The 26312-nt window shown below is 34.7% G+C and overlaps 2 protein-coding genes across 2 annotated transcripts; one reads left to right on the forward strand and one right to left on the reverse strand.

Moving 5' to 3' along the window:
- Window positions 1-3141: 3141 nt before the first annotated feature.
- Window positions 3142-5374, forward strand: LOC147505868 (11S globulin seed storage protein 1-like). Its single transcript, XM_086558264.1, has 4 exons — window positions 3142-3469; window positions 3822-4101; window positions 4182-4649; window positions 4855-5374. The coding sequence occupies exons 1-4, from the start codon at window positions 3177-3179 to the stop codon at window positions 5248-5250; spliced, it is 1437 nt and encodes a 478-aa protein (XP_086414390.1). The 5' UTR covers window positions 3142-3176; the 3' UTR covers window positions 5251-5374.
- Window positions 5375-14054: 8680 nt separating this feature from the next.
- LOC147505869 (two-component response regulator 24-like) lies at window positions 14055-14767 on the reverse strand. Its single transcript, XM_086604189.1, has 2 exons — window positions 14523-14767; window positions 14055-14329 (listed from the first exon to the last, which is right to left on the reverse strand). Exons 1-2 carry the CDS (start codon window positions 14745-14747, stop codon window positions 14153-14155), a joined length of 402 nt encoding a protein of 133 aa, XP_086460315.1. The 5' UTR covers window positions 14748-14767; the 3' UTR covers window positions 14055-14152.
- Between the last annotated feature and the right edge of the window lie 11545 nt (window positions 14768-26312).

The raw sequence follows: 26312 nt of genomic DNA on the forward strand, positions 1-26312 counted from the left end.
TTCATCTTCAACCCTCTACTAAGATGTTGATAAAACTGCTATCGATTGAGGTTTTTGTTCCACTTGGACAATCGAGTTTGGAGTAATGCCTTCTTGGAGCACTTCTTCTGCTTAAAGCTCAACATTCAAATCTGATAAAATGACCTTCATGTTGTCCACCTCTATGTCCTTAATTATCCACGTTATAGTCAACACTGTAGTGAGATATTGACTCGTCCATGACTAAATTAAGTTGTTGCTTGTTCAAATAAACTCTCTACTGTTGTACTAATGGCTACTTCAATAAGTGTTCCATCATTAGACTCAACTACTCCGTTTTCTTTCTCCTCCAAGACTTGAGTTGCTGCTTGTTCTACTACATTTCGAGTATTTGCTTCTTTAGTGATAACCCCGTTTGTAATTTCCATCAGCTCTTCATCGCCCTCTATAGTGTGTGTGTGTGTGTATATATATATATATATATATATATATATATATCGAGCAGGTTCCGTTTACCACACTTTTTATACCATAGTTTATACCATGCCCCACAACTTTACCTACAACATGAATTATAACCTAGTTTTTTGTGAATGTGTTCAAATAACCATGAAGATCACCTCTATAAAATTTCACCTAATTTGATAACGTTTAACTATGTCAAAAGATAATTGCAAAATCGAAAAATCTGAACTGTTAAAAAAAATCAAAGTTTACAACATGACTTTTAACTAGGTTAGAGATTTCCAAATAATATGAATTTTTGTAGAGATGTTATCTATAGTTAGTAGATTATATCCACAAATTATTAGCACTTAATTCATCTTGTAATGGGGTGTGGTATAAACTATGGTATAAAAAATATGGTAAACGGAACCTACTCTTATACTCTTATACATATACATATACATATACATATACATAAAAAATATGTTATATATGTTGAGTTGAATTCAATCCTTACTTCTTCAAAAACATCTTCATGAAACATTTCCATATCCTGACTGACATTAAACTGCACATTATGTGTAGTTTCCTTAACATATGGTACCATTCCTAGGTTGCAATTATGTGAGTTCTCTACTTCCTCATCTATCCCCAATACTTCAAATTTGTTAGTGGCATGAACCGTTTCATGTACCATTACTTGACATCCACCTGTTTGTAATTGTACTTGATCCGATGCTACCACAAGTTGTTCTTGAGTAATCTCCGGTAATGTTACTTCATCACTGGTGAGTACTCATTGAGCCTGGCCACTTGTGATATCTTCCCCATGATCATCTCTCCGGCAATAACTAGTCCATCCTTGATGATCAGCTTGCTCTTGTTGCCCTATTTTTTTAGGTGTCCATCTATGTTGTTGTTTTTGTTTTCATTTTTGAGTCAATGTTGGCTTTGCTGCTATCATTTGTGCGGGCTTGTCTTTGTTCCTCAAGCACTTCTCATCTAAGTGACCATAGATATTACAAGTTTTGCACTTTTCTAGTATCCAATCATATAGTCCAACCCAATGTCAATTATATTCCCCTCTCCTAGTTTTACAGGAATGAATGTTAGAAATTCAAAATCTGTATTAACAACCACAAAACTCTCTAGCATAAGTGAGTCATGTCCGATTTGCAGTTGCATCATCTACACATATAGGATCTCCTACTAAACTCGAGATAAAATCAATTCCATTTTTGGTCCAGAGTTGTTTCGGTAAATCAATCTTGACCCAAATCGGAAGTACTTTGATTTTGTTCCTTTGTTGTTCAACAGCCCAGGTGACCATGGTCTTACTACAAATAGTCTTCCAGCAAGGTAAAGAAGGTTGTAAATGTCTAATTTTATCCTATGGGATTAATAGAACATTACACCAATGATTTAAGACTTAGCTCTAGTTTGGGTGAAGGAAGGGGATGGTTTTGGTTAATGGAAATGGCTACTCTTCGTGAGTAAGAAGATGCCTACGTATCCATCAACACTGTATGATAGTAGAATTAGGAGTACAAGAATCAAGCCAACGTAGTTCTGAGTTGAGGGTGGCTTTTATAGGCATTGAGGTGTACATCTGGTAGGACACATATGATGGTCTGGACAGATGTGCGGTTGAGATGAGCACATGTGTAGTAGCTCTAGGCGTTAGGTTGTTTAAGCTGGCATAGGGCGTAATAATATGGTAATAACTAATAAGAACATTGTAATGATGGTAAATGGTTGTAATGATTTGAGTATTACGGTCGGTGGAGGCCTAATGCTAATGCTAGCAATAATGATGAGAGTGGCAGGTGATGATGTCACGAGACGAAGTCAAGTGATGAGTCATGAGATGAGGTAGGGATAGCGCTCAGAGTTGAGTCAATCTCTAGAGTCATACGAGTGTAACGAGTGTGCGGAGCCTAGTCGACTTCAAGTGTGATAAGTATCCGGAATCAAGTCATTGGGTGTTGTAGAGTCAATGTCTTGACTGTAGAGTTCGTTGCATACGAGTTGTGCCAGGGTGTCGTGTGCATATCACATCACATGAGTATTATGTAGGATGAGTATTATGTAGGATGTCCCTTACAACGGCTATGCTCTATAATCAGTTGCTTATCTTCATCGCTTAAAAACTTGAAATAAAATAGATCTCTGTCAGCCTATCAAGTCGAAACTTCCTTTCAACTTCCATTGCCTTTTCACCGCTTCTGTTTGACAAAAGGGTAAGACAATAATCTTTTATTAATAAATAAAGAAACCCACAACATAATCTTTCCTTCATCTATTATATTTTTAGGAACATCAGCCAATACCATTTTTTTTTGGTAACTATCAGCCAATACCATTTGAAAAAGTTGGATAAACTTTCTTTAATGTTAGGTTGAAGTTTTGAATTCTTACTCATTGTAAACATTGTAAACAGTAAATTTCCCTCCAAAAGAATCTTTCAAACCAAAACAGCATAAAAAAGATGAAAAGACCTAACTACCCTCAGACACTCAAAATCGCCCTCACAATAATAGGACAGGAATTTTTTTCTACCCCTCACTGAATTTGATGGACATTCGCCATGTTATTGCGCTACATAGCCATGCAAAACGCAAAATGGCAGAAGAGTTTTACCAACCAATTGAGATGTGTCAATCCCTCACATACCATTCTCCCCTATAAATACCATACCAACCAATTCGCCACTTCACATCAAAGTGTAGTAGTATCAGTTCCCTTCCTCAATGGCTAAGTTTTCTTTGCTCGTCTCCCTAGGTGTTTGTTTTCTTATACTGTTCCACGCCCAAGCATCTCAACAATCACAGCGACAAAGCCAGTGCCGCGTCCAGAATATTGATGCACTCGAGCCAACTCATAGGATCCAGTCTGAGGCTGGTGTAACCGAACACTGGGACGAGTACAACGAGCAATTGGAGTGCGCTGGTGTTGCTGTAACTCGGCATGTAATCCAGCCTAGAGGACTTCTGTTGCCTCATTTCCACAATGCTCCTAAGCTCACCTACATCATCCAAGGCTGGTCATCTTACCTCAAATCATAAATACACCGGCCACAATATTTTAGTTTGCCCAGCCAATTTAAAGATTCAATACACAGTATATATACGAATGTGTCAACGGGCTGGCCATCGTATTATTACCTGGACCTCTTAGGGACAATGTGTTTCTTAGGCTACAGACGGCAAGGTTTCTCATGGATTCTAGTAAAGAAACTTGTTACGATCCCATGAAAAAACCGTGTCTCTAGAACTGTCTCAATTTGAACTACTGAAAGGATAGCTCCGTAGCATTTCTTTAAAGTTATATAGATAATAGTTCATACATTCACATCCTATTGTTAATGTATATACGTGGTTGAAATGCGCAGGTAGGGGTTTGCACGGAGCAGTCATCCCTGGTTGCCCAGAGTCCTACCAATCGTCCCAACAATCCGAGCAACAACAATTCCAACGTGAGCAGGGCCAAAGCCAACAACAGAAATCTTTACGTGGAGATCGGCATCAGAAGGTTCGGATTGTACGCCAAGGAGATGTAGTAGCCACACCCGTCGGAGTGGCTAAGTGGATCTACAACAATGGTGACACCCCACTTGTTATGGTCTCTCTTATTGACACAAGCAATTATGAAAACCAACTCGATGACAGACGTAGGGTAAGAAATGTTCTAATAACATCAAAAGTGTGTACTTACAAGCATTTGATACTAACTTGAGTCTTTGTTGTGTGTTTTAGTCATTCTACCTTGGTGGCAACCCCCAACAACAACAGCAACGACAACAAGAGCAACAAAGAGAACAAGGTCAACGTAGGGGCAGCCAACAAGAGACTTCTTCCAACAACATTTTCAATGGATTTGACAATCGGATGTTGGCCGAGGTATTTGGTGTGAGCACAGAGACAGCAAGAAGGTTGAGGGGCGAAAACGACAACAGGGGTAATATCGTTCGTGTTGAAAATGAACTTCAAGTGATTAGGCCACCAAGAATGGAACAAGAGGAGGAGGAACAAGAAGAGCAACGATATGGAGGAAATGGTCTAGATGAATCCGTCTGCAACTTAAAACTAAGGCAGAACATAGATAACCCCTCACGCGCAGATGTCTACAACCCACGAGCCGGGCGATTTACTAGACTCAACAGCAGGAAGCTCAGCATCCTCAGTTACTTGCGACTAAACGCTGAGAGAGGAGTTCTTTATAGGGTAAGATTGAACAGAACCAGTTCTGATAAGTATGATTATAGAGATACCCATACTAACTAAAGCGTGAGTGTGCAGTGTTCTGCTTGGGTTAGCGTCTCAACTGTAAAAGACTGATAGCCCCTCGCATTTCTTAGTGAGAGTACTCTATAATCCAGATTTATGTTATTGCTCTTGCAACTAATTAATGGTTTGATTAATTTTGCAGAATGCTCTAACAGCACCCCGTTGGCACATGAATTCCCACTCCGTAATGTACGTCACCAGGGGTAATGCTCGGGTTCAGATCGTCGGAAACTACCAACGACCTATCTATGACGGACAACTCCGCCAAGGTCAACTATTGATTGTTCCACAGAATTTCGCCACGATGAAACAAGCTGGAGAGAATGGTTTTGAATGGATTTCATTCCAAACAAACAACCAGGCCTTAACAAGCCCAATTGCAGGAAGAAATTCAGTTATCCGCGCAATGCCACAAGAGATTCTCATGAACGCATTCAGAATTTCAAGTGAAGAGGCTAGGAGTTTGAAGTACAATAGAGACGAGATTGAACTCTTTGCTCCAAGGTCTGAATCTCGAGGAAGGGAGATTGCTGCGTGAGGAACTTAGTTTACTTTAGAATAAAAATGTATGTCAATTAAGTAAGCCTTTTGTATGGACAAAGAGGTTTGTTTGTGTACTTGCAAGTCTTGATCGAGTAAATAAAACATAGCTTTGGGCGGCATATCTAAATTTAACATGTTTTACCAACTTTTCTCTATAGCTGCTTATGTCATATTGGATTGATGGTGGTCATATATCTGCCTCAGACTAAATCGAACAAGGATTCTAGTTACATTCAAGCGATTAACTATTCGGGATGAATTTCACAACGATTTAACAGCCATGGAGATCATTATGCTCCAACTATATACTCGTATATTTTGCTATTGCACTTCACAAATTTTTCTTGGAACGCATTGATAACGGAAAGGGTTTGGGTTAACTAGTATTAAACCCCCCCCCGGGAGAGACCCTAATTTCCCATCTAGGGGGGGGAATCCTAATTGGCTCATCTAGTGGGGGGGTAATATTCATTAACCCTAACGGAAATATCAAATTAATCCCCATTAAAATGTGTGGGCAAATCTGTTTTTAAAGAGATTGGTAACTCAATAGTATGCAAGCGAGGTTCAAAGATTAGACCTCTAGTGATAGTGATCTAGATATGTTCCTTAGAAGCTAGCAACTGATGATAGAGTGCACAGACTGGGAGTACACATGGCATCTTGTTACAGGCTATGCAAACAATGTCTAGAAACATATGATCGATCACCTCTTCTGGCAATGTAATTCTTTTCAACAAGTCTGACAATGGATCTCTACAACTTTTAATACCAATCTGGTGTTAAATATGAATGATGCATTGAGAGTGAATAATCATTGGAGCCCAAGAGTGAAGCAGTTGTGGAATGTTTGTATGGTTGCTACTCTCGTTGGTATATGGAAACAGAGGAATCTGATACATTTTGAAGAAAAAAATTTCAACATTCGTGAGTGTAAGTACTACATTCGCACACACAGGTGAAAATTACTGGCAACTTGTCAACCTCTTATAATTACAGATTCCAGTTTGAAGGGGTTGTTCTTAAATTTTGGGATGTTAGGCCTAAAAGACGAAGAGTACCATGTATCAAACAATGTATTTGGATTCCTCTTGAACCAAATATAATGAAGTTGAATACAGATGGGGCTTCATTGGGTAATCTAGGAATGGCTGGTATTGGCATTTCTTACAGAGACAATATGGGAGCTTTTAAGCTTATGGTAAGAGTGGAATTCGAGCCGCCGCTCAGGCTCGGCTCGAACTCAACTCGCTCGTTTAATTATATGAGCCAAGCTCGAGCTCAAATTAAAGTTCGTGTAACAAATGAGCTTGATGAAGCTTGGCTCGTTTAGCTCAAATAACATATTTTTGTAGTGTAAAATAACCAAAGTTAGTTTCAAGGTGCTACATGTGTGGGGAAGAAGAAGAAACACTAAAGCATCTGCTTTGGGGTTGCTCCTTTACTAGAACAGTGTGGAATTGGATTTCTAAACAGTTTGGGTTTAGAAATAACTTTCAATCCCTGAATTAAGCAAAGCGGTGTGCCAGGGGTAGCAGCAGCATGATAAAAAGGCTATGGGCAGTAGCACTAATTGGGGGTATGGTAACTATATGGAAGCAACGGAATAAAGTATTCTTTGAAGACAAGAAACCGAGCTTTATCCATTGTACTAAGGAGATTACAATACTGGTTAGACAGGCACATCTCCTAGATTCAAGCAGCATGTACAAGAGCACCATAGATGTAAGAACTCTACTAAATTGGAATCTAGAAGCAAGACTACATAGAGCTCCAAGAATTCGAAAGTGTTGGTGGAATCTACCTATTTTGGATATGGTTAAAATCAACTGTGACGGCTCGTCGAAAGGTAATCCAGGAGTGGCAGGACTAGGTGCAACATGTAGGAACCACACTAGAGATTTCTTACTAGTCATATGGAGGAAAATAGGCGTCAACACAAACTACTTGGCAGAGTGTCTTGCGATAGTGGAAAGTGCAGAAGTGGCGGTACAAAGGAATTGGAAAAAAGTATGGTTTGAGTCGGATTCAGCCGCAGCCATTGTTGTTGTCGGTAATGGCAACATGCCTTGGAGTCTCAAGAACAGGTGGCATAAGTGCAAGAATTTCTTTTCTCAATGCATCCTCTCATCCATATGGAGAGAAGCAAATTTTAGTGCCGATCAAGCCGCAAAGTATGCAACTGATATGATCACGGAAGCACTACTAAAAAAGGGGCTTATAAGCTCAGCTAAAAAGTGAGATGTTAGAGCTTTTACCTCGGTTTTCTAGGAAAAACAAACCGAGGTAAAAACCACTGAGATAATAGAGTTTTATAAAATCGAGATAATAAGCTACTAAATTATCTCATAAGTCTGACATCTTAGCTAAATCTATTATCTCAGTTTTCTAAATGAAACCGAAATTATATAGAAGAAAACTGTGATGAATTGTGGTTGAAACCAATTAGTATAGAAAGAATCTAATATGTTTTCATTGAAACCGAGATAATCTGCGCAACCTTTTATCTCATCTTTTTATTTAGCCGACATAGTTTGTCATTTTTTATTTTTTATTTTTCAATTGTGTTTGCATTGTTCACTTTATTATGAGAAGCTGAAAACCTGCAAATACAAACCACTCCCCAAACAACCACATTCCCTTTCATGTTCATAAACATTAACACCAGTCAACAAAAGCAAGCCAACACAAGTAAATTTCTGTGAAGAATCTGATTCCATTAAGATAACAATTGAACGAACAATGTCAAATACTAACAGAACTAATTGTTACATCAAGTCATAAAATAGCTAAGCTAAAAAGTTATTCATATATTTCCCAAAAAAGCTAATAGAAACTCAAACATCTTCTCTTTAAAATTGGCACGCATGGAACCTACCAAACCAAGATGAAGATATTAAATGATTAGTTTGACAATTAACATATTTCAATAATCCAAATACCAAAATAAGTTTTATTTCTCTCACTCTTTAACAACATATAATAAAGTATAACAAATACTTACTTTTTGGTAATTGAAGTATAACAAATAAAACCAGTGTAAGAAATGCTCACCATAAACCAAAAGTTTATCACACCCAAACGCCTTCCACCACTTCAAATTTAAGTACCTTTTGTTCTTGATTTTTATGCATGATCATCATTGCAAAGTTCTTGACTTGGTTACTGTGCACAAGGAGAAATCTCAGGTCTAGCCTCATGCATATATGCTCTTGCTCTCATTATCCATTTCGCTAAAATGACAGCATAGACTAATTAAACTTTGATGGTTGTGTGATCAATAAAACTTTTCGATTAACCAATGACTAGCAGGGGAAGCTAATATTATGCATATGTACAAAAATAGAAAGTTGACTTGTTTGCCTCTTTTGATAGCATCCCTTCTAGTCTTCTTTGATGCAACAAAATCATCCGTTTCCTCCTACAAGAATAAAAAGAAGTCAAAAAATAAAGAATTCGATAAATGCAAGTCAACATGAAATATCATTATTTTTCATCAAATACTTTACCATGCATATTGCTACGGTATGTATGTAGAGAAACCTAACTTGAGAAAAAAAGTTATACCCAATTGTTACAATTAGGCAAATTAAGTCGTGGCTTATAAAATACAATGTTCACATGCCTTTACCTCGTTTTTAACTTGTGTGTGTGCCTTGAGAGCTAGTCCTTAACCCATCTGTACGTGTTCAATGCACTAGAAGCAAAAACTTGCATGTCAGATGTTGGTTAATATATCACCGGATTAAAATTTTGTTTATGTAACAATGACAATAAACTAACTAGAAATGAAGTAAAAACTAAAATCAGTGTCACACCCCAATTTTTCAGACAAATGTTCAGATAAAAGAGCTCAATCCGTATATTCAACAATCTAATAAACCAAGACGTGAGCGGGTTTGACTCACACGAATCCAAACTAGAACTAAAATATAAAGCAACCTCTGAACATCGCATTCTAAAAAAATTTGATAGAGTTTCCTCTGTATTTCCAACATTTCATAAATTTAAAATCTGTCAGAACCTGAAAATCAAATAATATACTTCCATTTAATATATTAAAACATCAGCCGTAAACCTAACTACTAAAAGATACTGATTCGAAGAATCGGCTACTTAACCATCTCGACAAATTCCCAGTTAAATCAAGTAGCCAATCCTCGAATAAAAAGAAAACGATTTATATACGATCAACATCCAAGATACCCTAATACATGTCTTATATAATACAAATAGAATTATGAAAACAATAAATCATTATTCAATCATAATGTAACTTTCTCCAATTTCATTCTCCATGACCACTTTGGAAACCCGTAGTTTATCTATGTATCACAACCACTAGCAATATATAAACATTCAGTACCAATTTGACATAAATAACATGGCATGGTCCAAGTTTAATTTCAACAAAAAAAGTCATTAATGCTATTGAACCACTCACGTGCATCAAGACGTGTAGTTCCTCTTACCTTTCGAGACTCACTAGATAGTTTCTCACTTAAGTAGAGACATGTAGTTTCTTGCCACATAAGCATAACACTTTACATCATATCTGTAAATGTCTAACTATCATAAGCAGTAGTTACACCAACAAATACACTAATTACATAATCTTATCAAACCAAATGCAATACAAAGCACCAAAATGCTTTCATCCAAGTAAACCTAAAACACATCTTCTTTTTCTAGATGAAGCAATATTCTAACTATCCCTATAATTGAGAAGTGTATAACACAGATGGATGAATTGGATTGTCCATGAAAATCAATAAAATACACAGAAGCTACTCAACTAATGGGGGTAAGTTCATTTACATCTGACCTCCCCAGATCCAGTACTGAAGGCCATTACAAGCCATTATATGAAAGTGACATAGTGATACCAAACAGTGGAGCCTTGTATAGAAAATTGCTAGACCCAACCAATAAAATACTATTCTGGATTCAACCTTAAGTGTGTTAAAGGTCAATTTCATAAAATTGCAAATCACTCCTAGCTTGTCCATTTACATGTCTATAAAACATACATACTTTGAAGGAAAAAAGTAATAAATATACGAATTTGGATTTATTTACCTTGACCACTTGCCAATTTGGTCCTGCCATCATTCTTTTCCCTCCAGTATAAGTGAAAGCTCTAATAGCGCTACAAAAAAGAAATTAAATCATATTACCATGGAATATATCACACGCAAAACAATTTTGGACCAAAATCACAAGACATCGAAAGGAAAAGCAAAATAGAAGTTTGACCATATAACTAATGTTGATGGTTAATTGAGCTAATGTTCTCCATTACCACCACACCCATTATGCTAAGGTATCTATATCACTCTCAATTGCATGGTTTTATCTGTATGATTATGCTAAGGAGCTACCCTCCTAGTTTTAATTAATTCCTGCGCTCGATACTTCTGTTTTAAGGATGGCTAATTTAGTTAACGAGTTAGTATATTGAGCCATATGATAATTCAAAAGGGGATATTGTATTGGATTGCTAAGTACTCTATTTCTACATATACATTAAGCTTAGATTGAGAGGTATGTAAAGTCAATAACCTGCCCAATCCATGGATCGTATGTCAAATCTCATATACAACAAGCAAGCTACAGAAAGCACACTGTCTGAACTACGAATAAGCTACTACACTACGGAAGGGCAGTTCCAGCACACAGTTTCATTCACTACTCCAAGCTACAAGCAGCTCCAGCACATAGTTCATTCACTACAACAAGCTACAAGACTACATACAACAACTAATACAAGCAAGCCAAACTAACAGGGATGCGGTCGGTACAGAACTGGAATCAAGCTACTGTACAGACTGAGTAAACATAGGCCGGGGAACTAAGTCAACAAGCCCTTTTATCAATAAACTTTCTAGTGACTACATTTTCTCTAAGATCTGAGACATTCTCCCCTATCGACTATTACATTCCTCACTCCATGTCCTTCTTAAGTGAGGTGTATTTAGAAATATTTCACTATAATATATTGCTTTAGGAAAGCATAGATTAGGGGAGTCTGATTTATGCTCTGAAAAAATTTCCCATTGTCCAAAAAATAAAAAGAAATATACAATTCCAAATGTGGTGGATCTGATCTATTGCAATGTCAACAAAGAAGCATCAGCCAAATGTTGGAATTCTACAAAGTGTTTCAACAAATATAATAAGTGTCAAAACAATTTTATTTCTAAAAAACCGATGGTTGTTCATTTCACCTATCTGGTGAAAACCATTCTCATCCCAAACTAAAGAAACCATCTTTTTTCTAACACATATATTCACCAAACTTAATAGGAAAACCACCAGTTTCAAAAAAAAAACCCTAATAAAAGTAAAGTAAAAAATTAAATTTTCGTACCTGAAAACCCAAAGGAGTTGTTGAACTGTTGTGCAATTGAAATCGGTAGTGGGAATTGTTTCTGAGTTGGTGCAAGATGAAGAGAGGGCAATATAGATGAAGAGAGAGTGGAGAGGTGAGACTGTTGGGAGCACAGCGGTTGCCATCGTGATTTCGTGCAACCATTATTTGATCGTGTCCCTTTTTATTTTATTTTTTTTCTTTTGGCGATTTCTATTTTCTTTGTGTATCTATATTCTGAGATATTTGCTATAATATCAATTATATCAGTTAAGTGCCAAGATAGTTGGTATAATATCAATTATATCAGTTGTGAGCGAGACAATTGAAATTTTCTATTATATCGGTTAAGTAAGATACGAGATGACAGATTTCAATATTATATCGGTTAAGTAAGATACGAGATAATAGATTTCTACTCACAACTAGTAACTAGGTTATGGGACATATTATCTCATTTATAGTACATATTATCTCGCTTACAAACAGAATTGAGATAAGGCTAATTTTAGAACTAAGATAAAAAAAAAACCCTTTTTTTAGTAGTAAAGACTTATTTTTGTATGAAGGCAGGCCCCCATTGATCTATAAATGGGAGGTTGCTCATAGCACTTATTTTAGATTTGATTGAGTTCACAAAGGTTTCTGCATATGATTGGTGGGACTCCAGGAGGCCTACCTAGTAAGGTTGCTGAAGTTTTACAATGATGCAATCCTTTTGGTGAAGAACCACTCATTCTTTATTTTTTTTCTTTTTTCACTTTTTTTGTATCTTTCTTTCTTCTTTCTTAATATAATTGACTGCTCACCTTTAGCAAAAAAAAAATAACCGAACAACTCGGGCTCGGCTCGTTTAAGCTCGGCTTGAGCTCGCTCGTTTAACTATATGAGCCAAGCTCAAGCTCAATTTAAAGCTCGTGTAATTAACAAGCCGAGCTTGAGCATGGCAAAGCTCGGCTCGTTTAGCTCAAATTCCACCCTTAATTAAACTGTGTGGAAGAACATTGGTAATGCCACAAACTTTGGGGCAAAATGTATGGCCATTCTTGAAGGGGTGGAGATTGCAGTGGCTAGGAGATGGTTAAAGCTATGAGTGGAGACAGACTCTGAGGCTGTTGCATTGGCTTTCAATAGTGAAGATGTGTCGTGGAAATTGCAAGCAAGGTGGAAGGACTGCATTCTTGCAGCGCAGTTCCTGATATAAAGATTACTAGCATTTTCAGGGAAGCCAATTGTATTGCGGATAGATTAGCTAAGACTTGAACATCTGTTGTTGTTAATGAACGGGTGATTTGGGAAGGAAAACATGATTGGCTTCACAAATGGGAAGGAATATTCCAAATCTTTAATTTTACCGTTTTCATTAGATGTAAACTACTTCCATGTTTGTAGTGGGAGTAGTAGATGCTTGAAAGGGGTTGATCTTAGAGTGTGCAACCTGTTGCAACTCTAAATACTTTTTGTACTTTCTTTTTACTTCAATACAATTTAAGGTTAATTTGTCTAAACCCCCCACATTTGTCACAAGTTTATAATAAACCCCCCACATTTGACCTCCCACATTTGTAAACATCACAATTTCCTCCCGTGCCGTCTGACTTCCATCCTAATTCCGTTAGTATTCCAAAATTACCCCTCAAAAAGAGTCGTTATTACATTTTGTATTTTTCCTATTTACACTTAAAAAAGAATTATTGTTAAATACCTATTATACTCTTGGTTCAGGGGTAATTTTGGTATTAGGCAAAATACCAACGGAACTGGGATGGAAGTCAGACCACGCGGGAGGGAAATCGTGATGTTTACAAATGTGAGGAATTTATTATAAACTGATGACAAATGTGGAGGGTTTAGACAAATTAAGCCTATAATTTAACCTTACTCAGCAAAAAAAAAAATTAGATCTCTCGTAGCATCGCCCGCCCAAAGGTTTCACCAGGTAAGCTAGCTAGCACATGTGGGGAATAAGTATTAATAGGTAGATTCCCTTTAAAATAGTTGAATCTGTGATATAGTGTGTGGCTAATCATAGTTTTGCCCCTTGTAGAATTTTGTTGCGATGGTATTGGTCTCACTAAACAACAGATTTCATTGAATGTTATATGACATTTTCTCGTTATAGAAGAAGTGCTAATTGCAGTTATTTAAAGAAAGAAAGAAAAAAACAAAGTGAAAAGAAATACAAAGTGAACATATTATTCGCCAGTTCTAGTTAAGTCTGGTAATAACTCAATTATTTAGACTGCTCACAAGATCATACCACATTTTATCCTGGGAAAATAAATTTAATTAGAAATTTTGCATCTCTTGTGTTTGATTTGTAATAGATCGAGGTGCAGGGAAACTGGACTGAAATACCTCCCTAAAGAATCTTCACTAGCCAATAAGCATCAAGAGAAGGCAATAAGAAAGAGCCACTTTATATAATATCATAATTTTATTATTGTTATTATACTGCACATCTTATAGATAATACTGAAGCTCATACATAATATAATAGCATAGTCTTCACTCTTTAGTTAATCTTCTAAAGATTTTCATCGATGTCACGAAGGATGTTTATGAGATTCTCCAGAGTCAGAGGCTTTTCATGGCACTCATCCAATCCTGCTTCCATGAATGCATCTTGTTCCGGCCCCTTTGAATGAGCAGTGACACCAATGATCTTTGTACCAACTCCCATCTCACGCAGCATCTTTGTGGCCTAACCAATAAAATTTCGAAGAGAGTTAATTCAATTTTATTTAGACTATTAAAAACTTAAATGAGGGCACTCATTTTTTGTTTTTGGTAACTAATGAGAGCCGCACTCATTCCATGCATAATAAATTAATAATAACACATTTCCATGTGTATACACTTTGACTTTGTGGATTATTGAAGACCAAGTACTGTACCTGTGCCCCATTCATGATTGGCATTTCCAAATCCATAAGAACCAAATCAAAGACTTCCCCAGATTGAAACAGATCAACAGCTTGCTTTCCATTCTTGACTTCTTTAACCTCAACACCCAGATTCACTAAATTATGCATGTAAACCATACGGGTTAGCTTGCAGTCATCGACAACTAGCGCGGTGAGTCTGTTATTAAAGACCAAGGCATTTGCAGCATCCCCCATAACTCCTGCGTGTGCATAAAAAATGTTTGAAATGAGAGAAGAAATGTTAAAAAATCATATATAGACCATTCTTAGATAATCACATATACTGTCTGTCTGTTTCTTTACCTACGAGCTTTTCTAAAGTCATTTATCACGTTGATGATGATAAAAGAATAAGCCAACTTATTTTGGATACAATCCTCTAGGGAAGAAAATATAATTACTTCATTTTTTTATAAGATAATACCTAAGTATAAAACTAAAGTTTGTAAGTAAAGTATATATAAACCTAAAGTTTGTGATAGACCTGTAACTTTTAGGCAAAAATGTCATTCAAGTAATTTCGGAAATAATGATGTTATATAAACAAATAAGTTAATAAAAAAAACACTAATAAAAAAATAGGAAAAGAGAGAGAAGTGTGCTATGGACTCTATGTAGTATGGACCCATGACGGTATGAGTCCCCATCATCTCCTACAAGCAGTGCCGTTCTTTATAGAAAAAAGGCAACCGCCTAAGACCTCACTTTGAACAAGGCCTCGTAAGTTGCATGGTTTGTTGGAAAATCCCCAAAGTTCACCTTAAAAATAGGCCTTAATTTCGCTTATATCATAAAACCCAAAAGAAATTTCTAAAACTAAGAATCTAACATGTAAATTTCTTCCTGAAAATTAGGCCTCCACATAGAATACGTGGGAAAAAAACTTCCCAAAATTTATAGGCCTCAATTCTTAGTTTCTTACTACTCATATACCATTTTTCTTTATTAAATTGTTGAGAAAAAAAGGCCTCAATATAACAATATTATGAAATCCACCTCAGGCCACACTTTGGTTTGAGCCGGCCTGCCTACAAGTCTAACAATGATTAACGATTATAGGAATTTTTTCCAAGAGTCCGGCTATTCAATAATCGGTTACTGGATACCCAAACCCAGTAACCGTGTTAAATCTCACACCGTATGTCCTATTTAACTTCCGTTTTCCTTTTATCAATTAATTTCTTTTTTCCTATTTTTAACACAAAATATCTTCCTTGTCCAAAACAGATTGTCTTTGTTTGGTATATAAAATTTTCTTCTAAATATTTCAGTCTTACCATCTTTTGAGAGAGAGAGAGATAACAATTTGAAAAAATATATACACAAACATCTCTCTCCACTAGATCTATTATTTGACAACAACCAAAAGAAAATTAAACATAAAAAGGGAAAAAGAGTTCATGTTGCTTTTTATTTCTTGATCTCTCCAATAAATCATTGGTGTGAGGTTAATTTTAGAGGAAGAAGAGGTGGAAGAAAAGGTGTGTTTTTGTTATTTAATTAGCTGGTTTTCTTGTGTTTAAAATAAGAAGAAAAAACGGTGGTTAATTTGGTTGTTAAATGGGGACAGGTACACGATTACTGGGTTGGGAATCCAGTAACCGGTGACTACATAGCCCGACTCTTTGGAAATCAAAAGTTTTTGTACTTCAGATTCGGTTGACTAAAATTGTTAACGGAGTAAGTGTGCCTCGGCCCTCAGCCTCAGGACCCTCCCTAGTATGGTAGGATCGATCTATAATTTCAATTTTTGTGCATGTTTTCAAATTCTAACACAAATACCTATCTTAAAAAAAATATAACACAGATGAAACATAAAAGTGCCTTGTGCACTGAAAAGTCAAATTGAAGAATGAAAAGTTGGTAATTTCACTAAAAAAGACATAAAAGACGTTGCTTCTCTAATACACAAGTTGAATCCATAAGCCAAAACAACTAGATTGTGAGGCTGTGAGCTACACGTTTGTACTTTAAAAGTACACATCTATGTTCTAATTAACATGAAAGCTAGCTAGGGATTTCTAGAAAGCAAATGTCATATTATCGGGAAAAAAAAACAAACAAACAAACAAATGTCATATTCTAAAATTACTTATATTCTAAAAATAATAATAAATAAAACAATAACAAAGAAAATAAAATAAAATAGTGTTGGAGTGATTGAAAAACTATTGTCATCATCATCTTTGTGTTAATTCCACGAGAATGTGTGCTCTTTTTGTGTTAGTTCCACGAGAAAATTTAATAGAGAAACTCTAGCAATACCTTATATTGCTAGCGAAGTACAGCCTTCCGAGTTGATTTTGGTTCCTTTAATTATTCACCCGGCCCTTTAAATAAGCGAAGAAAGACAATGCGGTATACAGTTTAATTGAGGTGGTAGAGCACGCATGATATAAAAAAAGGTAGTGAATTTTATTTTTCCGCTTCTAATAGATTACCATCTAAACTCTTTTTGGCAAACCAAATATAGTTCTTTTCCAGATTCTAATAGATTACAATTTGTGGGCGATCTTCCAAAAAATGATTTTCTCATCTTTTAATCAGATTTAGACATCTTAAAAGATTTACTGACAAGTTATGAGGTCTTCGCACCTCAAATGCATATCATATCATAATCCCATCAAATTCTTTTGTATGGAAGGCACTTCTCGAGATTTAAGAGCACCTCAAAAGTTAATTAAGAGCGTCTCCAAAAGAATAATAAGTTGTCAATTAAGCATCAACAAATTTCATTCGTAAAATAACTTAAGGCGGACTACATGCTAAGTACCAGCCAATACTCCTTAAAGCCCAAGACTTCAAGGTGCGAAAGCTTATAACTTAACTAGGATTCCAATGTTCAACCACCCTTCAAAAGACAATGTCTTTGTCATACCATTTTACTGAACATTTACTCGATATGATTATATCTTTTTGGCATCTTCACTCTCATATATGTGATTGGGCCCGATATGATTGTACTGAATGACTTAGCACCATGTGCATATATATTATCAATACATGTTAATCTGGCATCTACATCACCTCTCTTTAGTTTTACACCTTAAATATGAAGTTCGCTCTGATACCAAGTGTTAATAACCCACCATACTTCTCAAAAGTCAAAACAATATAACAAGAAGATAAAAGTTGGCTATTTAACTAGGATTATAATATTATTAGCCTTGGAGCCATATTCTTTAAAGTGTAATGTATTCTTCTTCTCTTTTTTTTACTAATAATAAGCTAGGGTTAGGCAAGCTCGGCCCTCACCTGCATTAATGTGGAAATATTAAATACATCATACCAGATAGGTCATCTAGTACAATAGATGTATGTTTGGTATCTAAGGGATCGGAGATACAATGTATACGACATTTTTATTAACATATGAGCTAAGGCTATCTAGCTAAATGATCAACTACAGAGTAACACTCTCTAAATACATATGTGAACTCGATCGAGACAAAAGAAGAGCACAAAAGAGAGATGCTAGCTAGCTACCAATAAGTTCTTAGTGTACTAAGGTGGGGCCTCCTGCAACTTGAGGATTTTCATAGCTTTAAGTTAATTTGAGTCCACTCTGTTCTTAGTGTACTAAGGTGGGGCCTCCTGCAACTTGAGGATTTTTATAGCTTTAAGTTAATCTGAGTCCACTCTAATCTTCAATATTTGTAAATGTAAGCACCACTGGAGACCATACATGATAGCGTTGAGCTTTTGGAATAGAGGATTGAACTCGACTGAAACAAAAGAAGAGCATAAAAGAGAAATTCTAGCTAACAAGTTCCTAGTTTACTAAGGTGGGGCCTCCTGCAACTTGAGGATGTTCACATCTCTAAGTGAATATGAGTCCTCTCTAAATCTCTAATCTTCAATATCTGCAAATGTAAGCACCCCAGGAGACCATATATAACATTGATAGCACTGAAGTGTAATGTTAAGTTGATTGTAATCGTAGTAAAAAATTAGAGGATTGACCAGGGTTGTTCAAAACAATCGGAAAACCGAAAATCCGATTTGAACCAAATCAAACCGAGCTGAACCGGGTGAAATTAACGGTTTTTAACTTTCTTGGTTTGATTTTCAGTTCTCAAAAAGCAAAACCGATTGATTAAGTCCGGTTTTCAATTTTGGTGGGTTCAGTTAACTGATATAAACCGAACCGAACCGGGTGCTAGATATATATAGAAATTTTAGAGTTTTTTATTACTATTTTTTATTTTTTTTTTAGCTAAATGGTTTATGTTATTGAACACTTGAATACTTGCTTCTTGTGATTGGCGTTATAACTTGTCAATATGCCTAAATAGACATCAACTAGATTTTGAACCCGGACATACGCCCGGGATCTATTAAATATTTTGTGGGCTGAAAATGCTTTCCAAAATGTCTCACACACATTTTCGAATCATAATATATTTTTATTGAAAATAAACCGAAATACATTAATGACCAACGATTATGGTGCATAAGTACTTTAAAACTAATTAAGAGATCAAATTGAGATAGCCTCATCACTTTGTGGTTTAGGATATTAATTCGTAATTTTCAAATAGAATTATCTTAAACTCGATCTATATTGTATAATAGTTTTATTATATTTATGGTAATTTAGCGGCAAATTTTCGAATCAGAATATATTTTTATTAAAAATAAACCGAAATACGTTAATGAGCAGCGATTATGATGCATAAGTACTTGGAAACTAAGAGATCAAATTGAGATAGCCTATTTACTTTGTGGTTTATGATATTAATCCATAATTTTCAAATAGAATTATATTAAACTCGATCTAGTTTGTATAATAGTTTTCTTAGATTTATGGTGATTTAGCGGCAAATTTTTGAATCAGAATATATTTTTATTGAAAATAAACCGAAATACGTTAATGAACAGTGATTATGGTGCATAAGTATTTGGAAACTAAGGGATCAAATTGAGATAGTCTATTCACTTTATGGTTTAGAATATTAATCTGTAATTTTCAAATAAAATTATTTTAAACTCGATCTAACTTGTATAATAGTTTTATTATATTTATGGTGATTTAGCGGTAAATCATCACCATTCGGCTTACGTACTAATGTGTACAAATCACTAAAACAGATTGATTGTTTTCATATCCTCAAATAATACACTACTCTCACTTGAAAAGATTTATCATATGAACGTGCCCTACGAACGGGTGTCGTTATATTAAATTATTCTAAAAAATATTAGCAACTATGCATAGTTATGAGATATGAAAATTATATTAATTACTCATTTAAATTTCTTGTGCCACTCTCTATAAAAAGGAAGCACCAAATCTTGATAATACTAATCGACTTTTTTTTTATTGTTAGGTTTAATAATTGAAGTTTTGTGAGAATGCCCAATGCGGCGAAGATAATATTGAAGATACTTGAATAGCAAGGTATTCCCAATCACAATAAAAAGAATTATAATAAACACTACTTAAAATGCAAAACTATATTTGTCGAGACATTTATTCCCCCTACATAAAATACAAATGTGTTTTAGGGTTATTAGTTCAATGCATTTGCACCAAGTTTATGATTTTCCATTAATTATTCTTTGAGGTTAGTTTAATATAGTATGTTGCATCCCGTTTCTAATTTCTCATTAATTATTCTTTGAAGTTAGTACAATGCAGTTGCATCAAGTTTTCGATTTCCCGTTAATTATTATTTGAGGTTAGTACAGTGCAATTACATCCACTTTATGATTTCCTGTTAGTTATTCATTAAAGTTAATTCAGTACGTACAGTTGCATCCAGTTTTTGATGTTTCGTTAATTAATCTTTGAGATTAGTTCATTACATTTGCATCCAGGTTCCAATCTCCCGTTAATTACTCTTTGAGGTTAGTTCAATATATTTACATCCAGTTTCTGATTTCAGTTAATTGTTTTTTTAGATTAGTTCGATAGTTTACAATTTCTATACAGTTTGCATACATGTAAGAGTCTATTTTTATAAACTCACTTTCGTTTTGGGTTCATAATTATTTGTAATTATTCATATGAGAAGGCTAAAAAAGTGAATATTTATGCCTTGAGGTCAGTGCGATGTAGTTACATCCGACTTCCGATTTTTAGTTAACCATTTTTTTATGTTATTTCAATACATTTGCATCCAATTTTTGATTTCTCGTTAGTTAATCTCTAATTTTAGTTTAATGCAGTTGCATCCAGTTTTTAGTTTTCCGTTAATTATTCTTTGAGGTTAGTTCAATGCAGTTGCATATAATTTTAGATTTTATGTTAATTGTTCTTTGAGGTTAGTTCAATGCATTTGCATCAAGTTTCTGATTTCCGGTTAATTATTTTTTGAGGTTAGTTCAATGCAGTTACATCAAATTTATAATTTCCCATTAATTATTCATTTAGGTTAGTTCAGTGCAGTTTCATCCATTTTTTAATGTTTCATTAATTAGTCTTTGAGATTAGTTCATTGCATTTGAATCTAGTTTCCGATTTCCTGTTAATAACTCTTTAAGGTTAGTTCAATACATCTGCATCTAGTTTCTGATTATTTATGCTTTGAGGTTAGTTCGATATAATTATATCTAGTTTTTTATTTTCCGTTAACTATTCTTTGAGGTTATTTCAATGCATTTGCATTTAATTTTTGATTTCCCACAAATTATTTTATGAGGTTAGTTCAATGCAGTTGCATTCGGTTTTTGATTTTATGTTAATTATTTTTTGAGTTAAGTTCAATACATTCGCATTCAGTTTCCGGTTTCCCATTAATTATTATTTGAGGTTTGTTTGATGTATTTGCATGCCGTTTCCGATTTTCCGATAAATATTTTTCAAGGATTTGCATTCAATTTCTAATTATCCGTTAGTTACTCTCTGTCATTAGTTTAATGCAATTTGCATAAAGTTTATGATTTCCCATTAATTATTCCTTGAGTTCAGTTATGTATTTGAATCCAGTTTCCAATTTCCTTATAATTATCCAATGTGGTGTGTAATACCAACTTCTACCGATCCCTCTGTAGTGTCCTTGAAAACATGGCATAAAAAGTAAATTATGCTTAATTTATTATGTGGGATCATCGAAGATTATCTAGTTTCCGATTTCTCGTTAATTATTCTTTAAATTATGCATGACTCACTATGTGGAATCTTCAAAGATTATCTATGAACGGGTGTTGTTATATTAATTATTCTAAAAAATATTTGCAAATATGCATAGCTATTATATATTAATATTATATTGACCACTCAACCAAATTTCTTATAACGTGAAAACCTCACTCTCCATTAAAAAAAAAAAAACTCACCTTTGATAAAATTCTTCAACTTCATTTTTTTGTTTAATAATAGAAGTTTGATTGGATTTTTGTGAAATTGCCTAATAAAGCGAAGTTCATATATATTGAAGCTACTTGAATAGCAAGGAGTTCCCAATCATACGGAAAGAGATAAGATAAACATCGTTTTAAATGCAAAACTATACTTATCTTATGATAAACATCATAAGATAAACATCACTTTAAACATTATTTTAAATAGCAAGGAGTACCCAACTATGTTTTGAGGTTAGTTTAATGCATTTGCATCTAGTTTATGATTTTTCGTTATTTATATTTTGAGGTTAGTTCAATACAGTTGCATCCAATTTCCAATTCTCATTATTTATTTTTTGAGATCAGTTTAATGCAGTTGCATCCAGTTTCTGATTGATCGTTAATTATTTTTTTCGGTTAGTTCAATACATTTGCATCAAATTCCCAATTTTCTATTAATTGGTCTTTGAGGTCAGTTCAATGCATTTGCATCCAGTTTCTGATTTCCCGTTAATTATTCTGTGAGATTAGTTTAATGTATTTGCATCAAGTTTTCGATTTCTCATGTTTATTATTTGATAAAGTTGCATTTGCATCTAGTTTCCAATTTCCCGTTAATTATTTCTTGAGGTTTTGCATCCAGTATATTTTTTGAGATTAGTTCAATGCAGTTGCATCCGGTTTTCGATTTCCCGTTAATTATTTTTTAAGATTAGTTCCACGTATTTGCATTATGTTCCCAATTTATAATTAATTTTTCTTTGAGGTTAGTTCAATACAGTTGCATCTAGTTTTCGATTTCCCGTTAATTTAATCTCTGAGGGTTAGCTCAATGCATTTGCATCCAGTTTCTGATTTTCCGACAATTATTTTTTGATGTTAGTTTGATGTATTTGTATCCAAGTTTTGATTTTCTGTTAATTATTCTTTGAAATTAGTTTAATGCAGTTGTATCAATATTCTGATTTTCTATTAATTACTTTTTAAGATTAGTTTAATGTTTGCATTTGCATCCAGTTTCCGATTTTCCGTTAAATATTATTTGAGGTTAGTTTAATGCTTGCATTTGCATCTAGTTTTCCGTTCCCCATTAATTGTTTTTTGTCGTTAGTTTCATTCAATATTATATATATTTTAAAATATTTATCATTATTGCTTTGCCGTTATTTTTTTTTATTATATATTTTGTATAATTGTTTTTAACTATGTTTTGAAGTCATGTTAAGGATATATTCGAAATAAATCGGTGTTTTATCATAGATACTAAAATTGTATGATTTGTAATAGGAAATTAGTTTATACAAATCACCTATTTTTTAGCAATTTTTTTTTATTTGATCAAATATAAATTAGTTTTTACAAATCACCTATTTTTTAGTATTTTTTTTATTTGATCAAATATATAAGAATTGGAACACTAAAAGTGTTTGATTCATATTTCTACAAATCACCTATTTTTTTTTAATAATTTTTTTTTTATTTGATCAAATATATAATAATTGGAAATACACTCAAACTCTCTAAATATAAGAATTATAAATATACTCAAACTCTTTAAAGAGGTTCTATGTACGTGGGAGACTATTAGAAAATATTATCTTTCATATTAGAGTGCCACATAAAATAGAAAAAAAAAAAAGCTAACTCTCATATTAGAGTGCCACATAGGAGAGAGAAAATCCTTCTTTAAAGGTCTCTGCTTTAGTATATAGATAGTAGATACTATTCAATATATTTTATTAAAATTCACTTGGCTGGTGATCAGTAGGTCCATATAGGTTTCCATTTAATTTGAAGCTTGATAGAAAGCCCAAATGGCAAGGCCCAAACCGACAACTTCGGTTTAGACATTTAGAAAACCGAGTATATAGGTTCGGTCTACGGCTTCTATAGGAACTGGAAAAAATCGGATCGAGAACAGCCCTAGGATTGACTACTAATGTCGTACAATGTCTTCTAAGGACTTTGACCGCCATTTTGTGTGGTTTTTGTCCTTCATTTCAAGCTTTTTATGTAAATTTTCTCTATTGAAGTTCTAGAAAATCGACATAGAAAATGCAAGTTAAGAGTATAGTGTTCGATTTACAGTCTAAGAAAGAAGTGATTACACATAGTAGAGTACGTAAGAAGGGCTTCAACCACAGATTATCAATGGTTTAAGTGAGTAATTGAAGGTTACCAAAAAAAAAATTAGTATTTGAATTTTATTTTTAGCTAAGACTTTGAGCTGGGACAGTTAATGTGCGTAAGGCCCAAACATTTACCAATAGAGACCTAGTTTCTATTTTTAGTATACTGGGAGAGTTATACTAACAAACAAAGCGCACACAGAGAACGAGGAAAGTAGAAAGTAGAAAAAACAAGAAAAATGGTGAAAAATGGTGAAGAAGATGTTAAGTGAATGGAGGCGAGATAAGGGTTTGAGAGAGCTTATCTCTACTCATCAACCCAAACTTTGTTATTTATAATACTGAAAACTTGGGCATCAATCAAGAAACCCAAATAGGAAATACAAATATACTACTCAACACTTATAGAATGTGTGAGATCAATGGAATATACACAGAATATCCCCAATATCTTTTGACACCCCCCTTCAAGCTGGAGCATATATGTCACTCATACCCAGCTTGGAACAAATACAATTTGAAATTGCATGAAGAAATGGCTTGATTGGTGAAGATGTCGGCCAACTGGCCATGAGAAGGCACATGTGGAATACAAATTTCCTTCGATTCAACTTTCTCTCTAACAAAATGACAGTCCACTTCTATATGTTTTGTTCTTTCATGAAATACTGGATTTATGGCAATATGAATGGCTGTCTGGTTATCACAGTGAAGAGGTATAGGCGACTGCACTAAGAAGCCCAATTCTCTCAACAAGTTCTGAACCCACATCAACTCACCAGTAGTGTGAGCCATAGCCCTATATTCAGCCTCTACACTTGACCTCGCCACAACATTATCTGCTTTTTACTCTTCCAAGTAACTAGGTTACCTCCAACAAACGTGCAATACCCAGTAGTAGATCTTCTATCTGAAGAACAACCTGCCCAATCTGAATCTGTATACCCATTACCATTAAGATGTCCATTAGCACGATATACCAATCCACTGCCTGGAGAACCCTTTAGATAGCATACAATATGAATAACTGCCTAAAAATGAGGAACTCTTGGTGCATGCATAAATTGAGATACTGCATTAACTGCAAAAGAAATATTCGAATGAGTGATAGTAGTATATATCAATTTGCCAACTAACCTACGGTATCCCTCAACATCTGAGTACAACTCACCTTCATCTGAGCGGAGTTTGTTGTTCAAATCCATAGGAGTTTCTGCCATGCGTGCTCCCAAATTTCCTATCTCAATGAGCAGGTCTAGCACATACTTCCTTTGTGAAAGGTGAACTTCTCTAGAATATCTTGTAACCTCAATTCCTAAGAAATACTGCAACTCACCAAGATCTTTCGTCTGAAAGTGCTTTGAAAGATTCTCCTTAAGTCTAGAAATACCTTGTATGTCAGATCCCGTGACAACAATATCATCAACGTACACGACCAATATAATGATCCCTTGTGCAGTTTCTTTGTAAAATACTGAATGGTCATAAGCACACCTAGACATCCCATTTTCCATTACAATTTTACTGAATTTTGCAAACCACGCCCTTGGAGACTGCTTCAAGCCATAATAAAGAGTCTTATATAACTTGCATACTTTCTCCCCTTGAACAACAAACCCAGGAGGTTGTTCCATGTAAATTTATTCTTGCAAATCCCCATGTAAAAAGGCATTTTTCACATCCAATTGATACAATGGCCAATTGTGATTAACAACAACAGAGATAACAACACGCACAGAATTCAACTTGGCTACAGGTGAAAAGGTCTCAGAGTAATCAATACCTTTTGTTTGTGTAAAGCCTTTAGCTACCAATCGAGCTTTCAAACAAGATATAGACGGGATTTTGTTTGACAATGAACAATTGAACACCCACTTGCAATCAACAACTTTCTTCCCAGGTGGACGATGTGTAAGTATCCAAGTCTGATTAGAATATAATGCATACAACTCTTCTTCCATGGTTTGTTTCTAACCAGGGTGAGATAAAGCGTCCCTGTAATTAGTGGGAACAGATACAGAAAGCAAGGATGTAGCAAAACTTTTGACAGGCCAATTCAGGTAGATGATCATACGAAATATATTGTGACATAACATAGCCTTCATAGTTAGGATGTGCGGTGAGCAATAGGAAACGAAAGATCATAAGACATTGGATCTGCAGACTTAGTTGTTGGAGTAGGGGACATAGGAGCAGTTTGGGCAGGAGGTTCAATGAAAAACTTTTCTTCATGTTCTTCATTGGGAGAGTCTCCTGTCTCAGTATTCTCCAAATTAAATTCTGCATCTGGCTCAGGCACAGGCTGAGGAATAAATACGGATACTAGTGTTTGCAACTATGGGAC

The sequence above is a fragment of the Coptis chinensis genome, chromosome 4 (genome assembly GCF_015680905.1).
Source record: "Coptis chinensis isolate HL-2020 chromosome 4, ASM1568090v1, whole genome shotgun sequence".
Classification (NCBI taxonomy): domain Eukaryota; kingdom Viridiplantae; phylum Streptophyta; class Magnoliopsida; order Ranunculales; family Ranunculaceae; genus Coptis; species Coptis chinensis.